Here is a 12,873-nt window from a genome sequence, read left to right on the forward strand (position 1 = left end):
GAATTTTCAAGAGCACATGAAAAAAATATTTGTTACTCAAGCACGTATACACTGAAAGAATGTAAATAAAATTTAACACACAGATTAACCATATTATTATTCTAGACATACATTAAAGTAGTTTTTAAACTGAATAAATCAACTCTCGAAACTATAGTAAATATATGTATATTATTCACATAATTTGGCAAATGAAAAAGCATATTTAAATAAAACAAACTTTATTTATAGTAATACATACTGAGTATATTAGGCTTTAGCACTAAGGCCACTACAATTAGGTACTTTTGGACATAAATATTCGTGTTAATTTTTATACAAATATGGATATCATACGTAAGAGGACAAGCATTTCAGCAACTACTTAAATATCCCCAATACATTGCGACGTGAAACCATCAATCAATTGAAACGAAGTTCCGTGTATATTAACGGACCGTAGTTTGCAGATGAAGAAGTTTCATGAGTCGGTTCTGCCAACGCCGTCGCTGCATCTCACTACAGCGACGGATGTCTTCAGGCTCATCAGGAAATGCAGACGGAAAATAAAATCTGTAAAATATTATTATATATTTTCCATTAACTGTATCCTGCAGATTCGCCCATGGTCGTATCGTGATGTTGAATAGTCAATAACCTTTCTCAAGAATTGAGCTATCAGATGCAATCAGATAATTTTTCAAATCCAATTGGTAGTTCCAGAAATTAAAGCATTAAAACAAGCATACAAACTCTTACGTTTAGTTATACTCATATTAGTTTAAATGTTCTAAACAGTCCAGTCATAAGATTCATAACAGACAACTGATTGCTATGGCACCACTACCATTTGACTTAATAATAGTATTGTAATATGAATAATGAAACATTTTGTTATTGTTAAAATCTTTATCTTTATATCAATCAACAGGATTAATGTTTTGCAGAAATTACTTACTCTCTCTTCTCTTTCCGCGGCAACACAACATCAGGATACAATTTTTGTACGACTAACTGACTTTTTCTCATGGAACCAGCACTTTTGGAACTATAGCTCGTTGATGACCTAAATATAAAAAATAACAACTTTAATAACATTAATAAAAATATTATTAATATTATCCTATCCCTGGAGCCCTGAACTCCGGCCGACTATGCTTCTGCCGGAGGTTTATATTAATTTGCCATATCCTCTCCTTAAGAGGATAAGTGTGAATTTTATTTAAAAAAATAATACACATATTATACAGAATGTAACTAACATAGATGCTCTAGACTTTCCTCCTTCAGAAACAGTAGGCAACGGTCTCAACATAGTATCGAATGCTGACCGTGGCATGCCCAAAATACCTACAACCACGCCTAGCTCCTTTAATTTATCTTCTGGACCGGCAACTGCTTGTAACATGTAATGAAGACGCGGCGTCATCCTTTAAAATAGAATACAGTACATATTATCACTTTCCTTGCCTCTTTAATCTTTTTTTCATTTTAAATCAAATTATCCAATATTTTCTTAATAGGAAAATACACTTTTTTTTTCGAATTTTAGCATTTAATAGTAGGTACGAGCAAAAATAACAGCAACAGAATTCTAATCCACTACTACTTATAATATTCTAAGACACTACGTAAATTTTGATATTTCTCCTTACTGTAACATTTATTGTTTGACGAAAATGTCTGTTAAAATTATTTATTTAGAAATTGATTGACCTACAGAATCTAATATGATGAGTTTAGTTATTGTGGATGATCAGAAACCTATTCACTAGTTCAATACTTGAAGTAATACTTGCCTCTAAAATAATGTAGATACCTTTTAGACACTGTTATTGTGCTAATGTCATAATTTCAATAACTATTAGAGATTCTATTACAATTCTTACTGAGGGCATTTAATGACTCCAAGTCCCAACAAGCGATAGTCAATCTCCCTGTGACAGAAAACTTCATTCATCAGCGGTGATCGTGTGTTGAGTTTCTTGTCCTGTCGCACGCAGTGACCCAGTAGTACCGCCCGTTCCTCCTTCGCCATCTTGGCTATATAGTCGGTCCGTAATGTGTGCTCCACAGCATTGAATATCTCCGACTTAAATATTCGGTTCATTTCCAATTCTAACAAGATTCGCAATGATTAATCATGATTTATGGATTACAGCACCTACGCATAATATTGCTGTATTTACGGTAATTTTCTATTCACATTAATTTTTTTCACTTTTAGTTTGCTTGAAATAATTTTGTTAATATGACTCGAGATTGAAGTTCTTAATAATCGATTGTTTTAAAAGAATTAAATAAATATATAAATATTTTATTACATTAGATTCCATAAGATTCATTTCATGAAAAATCACTATAAAATGTTATACAGTAGTTACTTAAAAAAAATCACTATTTGCAGTGTAATTTACAGTATATATATATATATATAACAAAAGCACCTACATATAACAAAAAGTTTACCAATTTGATTAAACGATTTGCGTCCCAATGCCAGCCAAACAATTTGAACACACATACGGAGCAAAGTTTCAAAAAGTCGCACATCTTTGTCCGATAACGACCGTCGTTTTTTCTGTGGTCCCATGTGGTGAAATTTTCGGGTATCGCTACCACCTAACATATAAAAACAGAATTTATTCGTGTGTATCCTGGTTAATATTATAGACGTGAGTATAAATTTGTATTTTCAATTCCTAGGGTCTTAGCGGCTCAACCAATAATTTCGAAATTTAGCACACATACCTATAATTCTTGCTATGAGCAAATACTATTCTAAATTTATTTATTTATTTAAACTTTAATGCACAATGTAAATGTATGTACATCTGGCGGACTTAACACCTTATGATGTTCTCTATTAGTTAACCATTGGGCAAACAGAGAAATAAATAGGCGGTGTGGTGTATTCATGAACTGAGCACACAAAGTTATGATTTATATATTCATATATAACAAATATTTAAGTATCTTGGTTAATACATAAATACATCAAAGTTACGCAAACGAAGACATAGAGGGGGGAAAAGGATTGTTAGCAATGGAGTTTGCCAGCCCCATTGCTAGCAATATACCTTATTAGGTCGACCTCCACGTGGTTCCCCCTGGAAACCATCGTGAACAAGTCTTGCTGAATTGTCACGATGGGCTAACTGACCTACTTCATCCTCACCTATCATTCTTCACTGGTGCCCCGCCGGTGTATACCAATAGCGCGGGTGGGGTTATCATCCATTTAAACGAAAAAAAAAACGAAGACAGATATTATAATACCTATTAGCATTGTACTGTATTCTTTAGCAACTAAAAGACGTAAATCTGATAAATTGTCACGATATTCTTTTTCTAGAATCTCACAGTCTGGAGTACGCACTTTTGTCTCCAATTCAATAATACGAAGTGTCATCTCATCGGCCACCTAAAAATATAATGCGTAATTACAAAGTAGCATAAGTCTAATATAAATAACCATTATTATACCCAAAATTATTCTTACCTGTAAGTAATATTCAGAGTACAGTATAAGTGCCCTAATAAATCTTTCAGTCGTTGGTAGATGTAGCATATTTATAAGCATGGGGCTCATTATACCCACTGGAGCCGTGAATAATGCAATATCTTTCACGTCCTGGAAATCAGAAAATTGTCTTATGATTTCGACATAGGTGCCTACATATTGAATATATTTTAGTAGATATATTTTATGGTGTCATTTTCATTAATTAACTAAATTATATGCTTAACTTCGTAATGACATTTATGGATTAAATAGTTCCATCTGTCCTTAATAACGTTTCCTCTTGGTGGGTAAGAGTGGAATTTTATTCTATCTCCATTCTTGGACAATAGACAATGTCGTTCAGTTTTAATTAAATCAATTCACCAAAAGTAACTTTACAATGATATTTTAAGGTAAGAAGTTTATAGGTCACGCTTAGCTGTTTTAATTTATATTAAGAAGTTAAATATCACCAGAGAATAAATAATATATATATATATATATATATCGTGTTTCTAAAATGTTTATACCGATAAAAATTATGTATACCTAATAATTGATGTAATAAATATACTTAGCAATTATCTCACTTGTACGGTTATAACATCCGCTTGTCCTGGTTTTAATTTTCTTTGGTAACGTCGACGAAATCGAATCTGCAATATTCAAGTTCTCTGTAATTATTCACCATAATAATTAATTTTAAGTACTTATTCCAAATCCCAACAGTATTTAATGACGACATTTACCTCCTATCCTTGGGCTTCAGTAGATTTAGTGAGGCTTTGCCTAATTAAACAAACAAATGGACCCCCTTTTTTATTTACCTAAGTATACTCATATTAATAGGAAAAGTATCGAATCTTACCTGTTCTATTAAATCAACATCATCTCTAAATTCGACAGTGCCTGTTGGAGCCTTAGTCAGTATTTGTATAGCTTCTACGGGCTTTGGAGGAAGATCACTAACAAAAAAATAACAAATTTAAAATACATAAATATATTTAAAATAAATTTTTAATATATTTATTTATTTACAACAACTTAAATATAATTAGAACTTTTTTCGGGCTAAATATTAATAATGAGAGCATATTTTTTTAATATATTTTGTATTTGTTGTTATATTTTACCAATATAACAATATTGTAACTAGACAATGTCTGTAAATTTGAGGTAGATATATAAAGAAATTTATATTAGGGGTTTTAATTTTAAATTTTTAAAAGCAATATAGGCCAAATCAATAATTATTAGAATTTTTGTATCTGCCTGTACGTGTTTATGTTGCGTGATACCGGAATAAATAGTTCCGGCATCACACATTAAGTTCTGGACCAATTTTGATTTTCTGGTTCCCAGAAAGTCGAACTTAAAATATGGTATATGTTTTATCTTGATACACCATTTGGAAGTGGATACCTACTTCCAAAATTCGCACGTGCAAAATAGCGGGTAAGTTGACAGCTAGTTTAAAAATATTGATATGAAAATTGTATCAAATTACTAAAAGATATTAAGTAAATTTATTTTTTATATTAGATGATTGTTAATTATATGAGATACACAGATGTTAATGCAAGTAATATATATACAGGTAACATACAATAAAATATAAATAGATATATAAGTAAAGCATTGCGATTTGATAAAAAGTTGTTTGCTTAAATATCAAAGACAATTTTAATTTATTCATTTAAATTTTTTAAATTGCACCCGAGCCTTTACTTGTACGTATACATTAATACATATATATATATATATATATATATGTGTGTGTGTGTGTGTGTGTGTGTGTGTGTGTGTGTGTGTGTGTGTGTGTGTGTGTGTGTGTGTGTGTGTGTGTGTGTGTGTGTGTGTGTGTGTGTGTGTGTGTGTGTGTGTGTGTGTGTGTGTGTGTGTGTGTGTGTATATATATTATTGATTAGTATTACATACATCGAGATCGAGTTGCACATGTTCGAGAGCTTAAAAATGCTATGAACAGGTTAAATTATTAACCAAATAACATATCGTATTCTTAAAATTGGAATACATCAAAACTTACCTAATAAAAACTAAAGCTTCTACAGATTCGTCCCACGTCCAATGCCCCTCTTCATACAAACCACCAAAACCGCCTTCATCTTCATCATCAGCCATTGTATTACAATCGCAACTTGAGTAAAAATATTATAATCAAATTACCTATATTATATTTAATACAGAACTAAACCCAAACTAGTAAACAACCAATGTAAAAATTTAATACAAACTTGACGTGACAAAATCATTAAGAATTTATTTTTAATAAACTTTAAAAAAGAGGTTCTTAATACAACAATGTTATACAGACTACGAGTAGATACAGGATCGTTTTGTCACAAATAAATTGCTGTTTTTGTGGGACATTATGTTCAATAACTTTCTCTAATTCTGAACTAAATCATTTTATTTACTTTATCTCTGTATACCACATGTTTATACTTTTGCTTCTCACGTTTCTGTCACGTGCACTATTTTAAACTTTCTTTAATATGAATCTTGTCCATCCTTATCACACCACATAATATATCCATTTCAACATTAGCATCTCGGCTACATGCAGTCGTCTTTCGTACTCCCTAGTAAGTATATAGTTATAAAATAAATTCTCCTTATCGACATCTTTTGAAATCATACTTTTTAATAATAATTCATGGACAGCTATAACTTGCGAATCAGAATTTCCATCGAGCGTGTTTGTAAGTTCAGTAGAATTTACGATGTCACCAGTAAGTTGCTCTCGACGCCACTGAATATAAAGTTATGTTAATGCCACTACTGCACCTAACTCCAAACCTTAAAACTTGTAAAATGTTTCAACTTATTGGAAATGTACGCCATTGCGTGAATACGAAATCCTTAGTGGTAAGTATAACTGGAGTTTTAAATCTTCTTCATACACAAATTATAATAATATGTTGTGAAAGTGACGCAAGACAAAAAAGAATAATCACTAAATCTCAAAAGAAACTTGATGATTCGCACAAAGCGAATGTGGCGAATAAATTTCATACCGATCACTAACTAATGGTAGATATGGTATAGTATGACAGTTTTGTAAATTCCCTCTAAACTCTCAGAGGGAGACTTTATACAAAAGTCGTTTGCTTGGGTACCTCTGCCCCATTCGCGTTTTAACCGTAAAGCAGTTGTGTTTGCATGGCTGTGTTTCGGTTTAGTTCGAATTGGCGTGAATTTACAGAGTACAGAGGAATAACATCTGAGTCCTCAGGAATGGCAACGCATGGGAAGTATCATGGGCGAAACAGTATACTCTGTTATGTCCATGGTACTGCTCATGTCTATAGGCGACCAACTTTCATCAGGTGGGCCGTCAGCTTATTTACCATTCTAAGTTGTATAAAAAAAACTAGAGAAAACGGATTTCACACAAACGAAGACATGTACAATATCTAGTCCAATATCGCCGAGAACCAGATAATCTAGACAAATGATCGATTGCATGGAGAGTAGGAGAAGTAGGTAGGGTCAGGATACCTACTCGATGGACTGATCGACCAGAATTGCCACCAAACTAAATATTCAGTCAGCGATCCATATGGCCCAAGACAAGGAAGCTTGAAGAATATTCGTTGATATAAGCATTTCTAGTAGTCACAATCCTCAGACTAGAGAAATCGTCTGAGAAGAAGAGATAGTATCACATAAAAATGTAACACTACATATATGATAATATATATTGCAGGACTGAGTATATAATATTTTTTTATATAATTTTGAATAACAAACAAATTAACAGCTGACTTGATGCATAATGATAACCGTCTCCAATACATAGACATAAACAATAATTGACATCATAGTCAACACTGAACATGCTGTGTAGCCCATGGTAACCCTCATGTGTTGCTATTCCTAATGCTTCTCTGTCCTATAATTGTATTGTCACATTCCATCAACTTCAAATACAAAGCACATAAGAAATACAGTTACCCATGCAGACGACTTAGGTACTGTCTCACTCTGGCAACAATTTAAAATTTCCATAAAAAACCGATAGGGACTAAATTGTTAAAATTATTATGAATTTAGCCCAGTATTAGTTTCATGACCAATACAAGACAATTAAATCACCTTAAAATTAAGAAAGGTATTATAAAAATCAATTCAAAATATGGGAAGACATCACGTAACATACACATACGCAGACTAATCACAAAGTTTCCAAAACTAAAAACCAAACCAAAACACCTATTAATAATTTTAAAATTTGAAATGAGTCTATCCCGTATCGTGTATCTAATCCTATAGATCAATGAAAAACCTATATACAAACTATCAAATGAAAAATATATTTATAGGACATAGGTATAGAATAGATATAGAATTATAGGATTCCTTACAAGTAATGATATACGTAGTCCTATATACATCAAGTACCTAAATAAATTCTACTCATATTTAAAGACAATAAAGTGGAGGTAAATTTGAACAAGTATGTCATATGTTAAATCATTGAATACGAGTTAACAGCCGATTGCACACAAGGCTGGGAGATGCGCAGCTTTGATCATGCCCATTCTGCCATGTGATCAAATGAGTATCTACTTAGATTGGCACCCAGCACCCATTTAGGAGTGACCTATGTTTGTTTACAAAAATCCCTAATAAAAATAAACTGAGACAGTAATTCTAATTCTTTAATTCTTTACAAATATCATCAAAATGAAGAATATTTTCAGATATATATATATATATATATATATATATATATATATATATATATATATATATATATATATATGCGATAACTTTTCCACTTCTGAACATATTTTGATGAATATTTTTTATAGATATAGATTTCATATTTTTTTCGAATTTGGTAAATAATAATATAAAAACTATAAATAATATATATGGCCTGTACTCTATGCAGTGTAAATTACTTTCATTTAAGAATGGGTCAACTTACCTATTACCAGGCCATGGACACTTCATACAAAATAGTGTATATGAACGATCATATTTAAGTAACAGAAAATAATAAGTACTATTAGAGAGTAATAAAGATAAAATATCGGTCAGATTAGTGCTAATACTTACAATTATAGACGTAGTACAACGTACGCATTTTGTCATGAATATATGTAATAATCTAATCCTCTAATGAATGCATGCATGCATTGTTACGTTGCCAATGTAAACTCTGACAAAAGAGACATAAAAGTGACAACATAGCATGACACACACATATCCTCATAACCGTATTTACAGGTAGAGTCGGTAGATCGTGTTCGCGTCAGAATTATTAGGTGCCCGTCACAGTATGTGATCGAAGCTTCACAAAGATATTAGTTTCCACTTGCCATGAGATGAAAAGAGATGAGCGCTCTGAGAAGTGTGTGTGGTTACATTACATTAAAAGATAGGGTCAGAAACAGTGTGGGTAGAGAGAAGGGTAGATTGAAAAACATCAGACAGGTCGACCTCCACGTGAACCCCCTTGGAAACCACTGTGCTGAATTCCAGGTGTATTCATCACGATGGGCTTTCAGACCTGCCTTTCCATTCTTACCTATCATCTCTCACTGGTGCCCAGCCAGCGTATACCATTAGCGCAGACGGGGTTACCAATCCATAATCAGCCATTAAAAATAAACACTATATTCAAATTCAAATCCAAAATATCTTTATTCATGTAGGTCTATTTCAAACTCTTATGATATTTCAAATCTACCGTCAGTTTGGAATGGTTTCGAGATGAGAAGAACTGACAAGACACTCAGCTCGTCTTTTCAATTGTAAAGATATTTTATTTATTTATTTTTAACTATAACATTTAAGTCGATCGGTACACATGTATGACTGTAACTACTAATGAACTGTCACTTTTCTCATATGTGGTTTGCTGGAAGAAATCTCTATTGGAGATAAGCTCGCCCTTGTGCACTATTATGTTTGTTTTTATATTTCAATAACCTTTTGTGTACAATAAAGAATAAAGAAAGAAAGAAAGAAAGAAAAAAATAATTAATTAATTAATTAAATAAATAAATAATAATTTTAAATAAATAATTAATAATAATAATTAATAATTAATAATTTTTTTAATTAATTAATTTAATAAATTAATTAATTAAAAAAAAAGTAATTTATTTTTATTCCTTGTATTAAAAGCTTGTGACTATTCTTTGTAAATAAATTTAAGTTTTTACGTACGTACTTAATATTTTCATATATATATATATTGAGAGGGGACAGTAAGGATACCTGTTTCTTTAAAGCGTTCTCTAAGAAATTCGCAACACGGTAAATTATATATTGAACGAATTGTTCTTTTTTGTAATATAAAAATTAAATCTATATCAGCCGCCCTTTCTCATAATATAATACCATACAACATTAAACTGTCTAATTTTTCTGATAGCAAAAGCAGCCGAGTTTTTTGGCCAGTGCGAATATATGTGGTCCCCACTGCAATTTATATATACCAGAATTTTACTAATTTTTAAATAATAAAAATATGTATTGTCTTATAGTAAGATATTGTGTATCTATGTACATTTTATAGCTTTTAGGCAAGCTACAAGTTATTGAGTAATAAAGGTCAACCCCCGGCTATATAGGCCAGGCAAGAAACCCCAGAAGGTCGCTAAACTTCATAATAACTCTAAGTAAACTCATCGCAACACATTTAGGATTAAAAGGAGGAGACCCTCATGATGTCCCTTAGCATAACAATCAGTTTAAGTAGGAACATTACATAATTAATAGCATAATAGAAAATGTACTTACCTTTCCTTCTAACTCAAACTGAGCTATATCACATCACCAATTTACCAATTTACAAGTTAATTCATGAATGCATAATAGCTTAAAAGTATTACTAAAACATTTTATTATTTAATAGTTAACTTTAAAAGAAAGAGTTTCTTAATTTGATAATATTTTTGTCCTAGGTAAGTATACTAAATCTTTGCATATTTTGCACCGATTTTGAGAATTGTAGGTGTTAGCACGCTCTAAAGAGGAACCCTATCTAACCTTGCTGGGGGGAAAGAATTATTAGTAATGCGGACTATTTGTTCCATTGCTAGCAATATGCCCTGTCAGGTTGACCTCCACTTAATTCCCCCTGGAAACCATTGTGGCGAATTCCTGGTGTATTCATCACGATGAGCTAATTGACCTGCCTTTTCATTTTCACACATCATCCCTCACTGGTGACTCGCCAGCGTATACTGTTAACACAGGCAAGGTTACCATTCCATTATCATGCACTAAAAAAACATACCCTGCTCAGAACCTGCCTTAATTGATCGAATTCGAAAATAAATCCCGGTGACTTTTATTTACATCAAGAGTTGCGGCAACCAAGCAACGTCTTGTCACTTTCCATCAGGAGAGCCGTCAAGACACCTCGTAGTAGAAATTTTGCCAGGAGCAACCACAATAGAATCACAGCATGATGAACATCTTTTTCTGTCGTTAAAGGAGTCGTCGTCAAAAACGCTAGGTAGACTAAGTGCGGCCCTGATTCTGATCACCGCCAAAATACAAAACCTATATTCATAACAGATATATATATATATATATATATATATATCGGAATTGCATAGATATGTAGACAATGTCTTAACGTCAATTATAGCCGTTTAACCAAATACATTAGAATGGCAATTTGGTGCCAACACGTTCTGATAATCTAAATAGCAAATTCCCATCAAATTCCACTAATAGTGTCGCTATTCCCTGCATCCGGTGGGAACTTTCTAATTAACACATTGATTAAAGCTGCACGGTTTATATTAGTAGGTATATTTTACTAGCTGAAGTAGAGACTTCATCTGCATATGAATTTCAAATGAAAATTAGATCGATGGAAATCATTACAGAGATAAAACATAGGGATATAGGTGTCTATAGGTGGACGGATAATGGCTGAAATGTAATGATAATATACGTGTCTTATATATAAATCTGGAATATGGTATATCTATCAGTATAACAAACTCAATCCATTTTGTCATTTCAGTGTGGTTAACAAATTTTAAAGTATCATTAACGAATAATACAAATATTTGCAAAATTTTACATTATAATCTATAGTATGCAATTGGTATACAATTCAATACATGTATTTAAACATCTTTAACGTAGCATCCACAAATATATGTGAACTATCATTAGTGAGATCATTGAACAAGCACAGCGTTTTACAAACTTGCAGAGAACGCATCCAGCGTTGAATGAACAGAAGCACACTTGGAGACACGAACCAATAAAGCACGATCCACCATACGCAACATAACATTATACAAATATCTCCAGAGCGATCGATGTAAATTCAAGAAGCCTCATTTCAGCAATCTTCAAGTGTTCATAAACAAATACAAAAGCTATCATAGACGACATAGTATACTCTGTTATATTCATGGTTTTGTTCATATCTATTCCTTCAAGTGGCGGCTGCCATTTTATACATTTCTCCTTAATTGGCGAATACCCGCTGCTGTCAGGAAAAAAGAACAGCGCATCTGGCAAGCTCCCGCTGCGGGACAATGTTATAGTACTCTGTTTTGATGTGCCTAAAACTATTTCTACACGGTTCTAATGCATTACAATGCGATATCGTTAAACAAAGACACTCTACTGATATTATTATTCAGTATACTCAAAAAAGGTTCATTCATATAGAAATTTCATTCTCCGGGTTCATTTGCACAGTGGTGTATACTCGTTCAAAACGATTGTGGTTTTTACTTTTTTTCGACTGATTTGATGGTATTTCAAAGATACTACACAAAATTAGTGAAAAGGAAGATGAATGGATAAGTAATACACATAATTCTTAGGTACTCTTTATGTTGTGAGAAAGTTTTAAAAAAAAACTATATTCATTAACAACCAAAAATTGGGAAAATTTCATTATCTCTACTTTTAACGTGGAATATTATTTTATTTTTACACCTTAAATGTCTGTATATAATTTGATAGCATATTTCCCCATAATTCCAAAAATAGATGATAAGTACATATGTTTCACACAAAACAGTTTAAGTGTCAGTTTTTCTAAAAAAAACATTTTAGAAGAAACTCCCCCGTTGAACCTCTACCAGATGTGCCAAAATTGATCCCGCTAGAAGTAGCAATTTTTTACTGTCCCACTGCGGGAATTTGCCATACGAAGGGCTATAGCGATGGTTCCCGCTCTGGTAACCCTGTCTTTTCAACATGAGCGATTGCCGCGACCGATTTCTTCAGAGGATGCTCCTACACGAAATGCCACTGGGCATGTGAATGTCCAACCAAGGCTTAAAGTGGCAAACAGATGACAGAAGAGGGTCCAGTATCCCGTTACAAATTGCATTTAATGAAATAATGAAATCAGAAGGCGCTCAACA

The 12,873-nt window shown here is 32.4% G+C and overlaps 1 protein-coding gene across 3 annotated transcripts; it reads right to left on the minus strand.

Annotated features, from left to right (window-relative positions):
- Positions 1-253: 253 nt before the first annotated feature.
- Positions 254-5,839, minus strand: LOC113523515 (protein phosphatase 1 regulatory subunit 36). Of its 3 annotated transcripts, XM_052895763.1 has the most exons (10): positions 5,532-5,834; positions 4,353-4,449; positions 4,075-4,140; positions 3,482-3,613; positions 3,259-3,403; positions 2,449-2,601; positions 1,869-2,097; positions 1,242-1,409; positions 938-1,045; positions 254-552 (listed from the first exon to the last, which is right to left on the minus strand). In XM_052895763.1, the coding sequence occupies exons 1-10, from the start codon at positions 5,624-5,626 to the stop codon at positions 429-431; spliced, it is 1,317 nt and encodes a 438-aa protein (XP_052751723.1). In that variant the 5' UTR covers positions 5,627-5,834; the 3' UTR covers positions 254-428. The 3 variants fall into 3 exon arrangements, with proteins under 3 accessions (XP_052751723.1, XP_052751724.1, XP_052751725.1); XM_052895764.1 differs by lacking the exon at positions 2,449-2,601 and having other exon boundaries at positions 5,532-5,839; XM_052895765.1 differs by lacking the exon at positions 1,242-1,409 and having other exon boundaries at positions 5,532-5,833.
- Between the last annotated feature and the right edge of the window lie 7,034 nt (positions 5,840-12,873).

This window comes from Galleria mellonella, unplaced genomic scaffold (genome assembly GCF_026898425.1).
Source record: "Galleria mellonella isolate WM207_F2 unplaced genomic scaffold, CSIRO_AGI_GalMel_v1 utg310, whole genome shotgun sequence".
In the NCBI taxonomy this organism is placed as follows: domain Eukaryota; kingdom Metazoa; phylum Arthropoda; class Insecta; order Lepidoptera; family Pyralidae; genus Galleria; species Galleria mellonella.

Excerpts from the sequence above, each read along its gene's own strand:
- LOC113523515 (XM_052895763.1), bottom strand. The coding sequence starts at position 5,626 with ATGGCTGATGATGAAGATGAAGGCGGTTTTGGTGGTTTGTATGAAGAG. Across the intron at positions 4,141-4,352 it reads ATGTTGATTTAATAGAACAG|ATTCGATTTCGTCGACGTTA; the intron begins GTAAGATTCGAT and ends TGAATATTGCAG. Across the intron at positions 3,614-4,074 it reads CGGATGTTATAACCGTACAA|GACGTGAAAGATATTGCATT; the intron begins GTGAGATAATTG and ends TCTGATTTCCAG.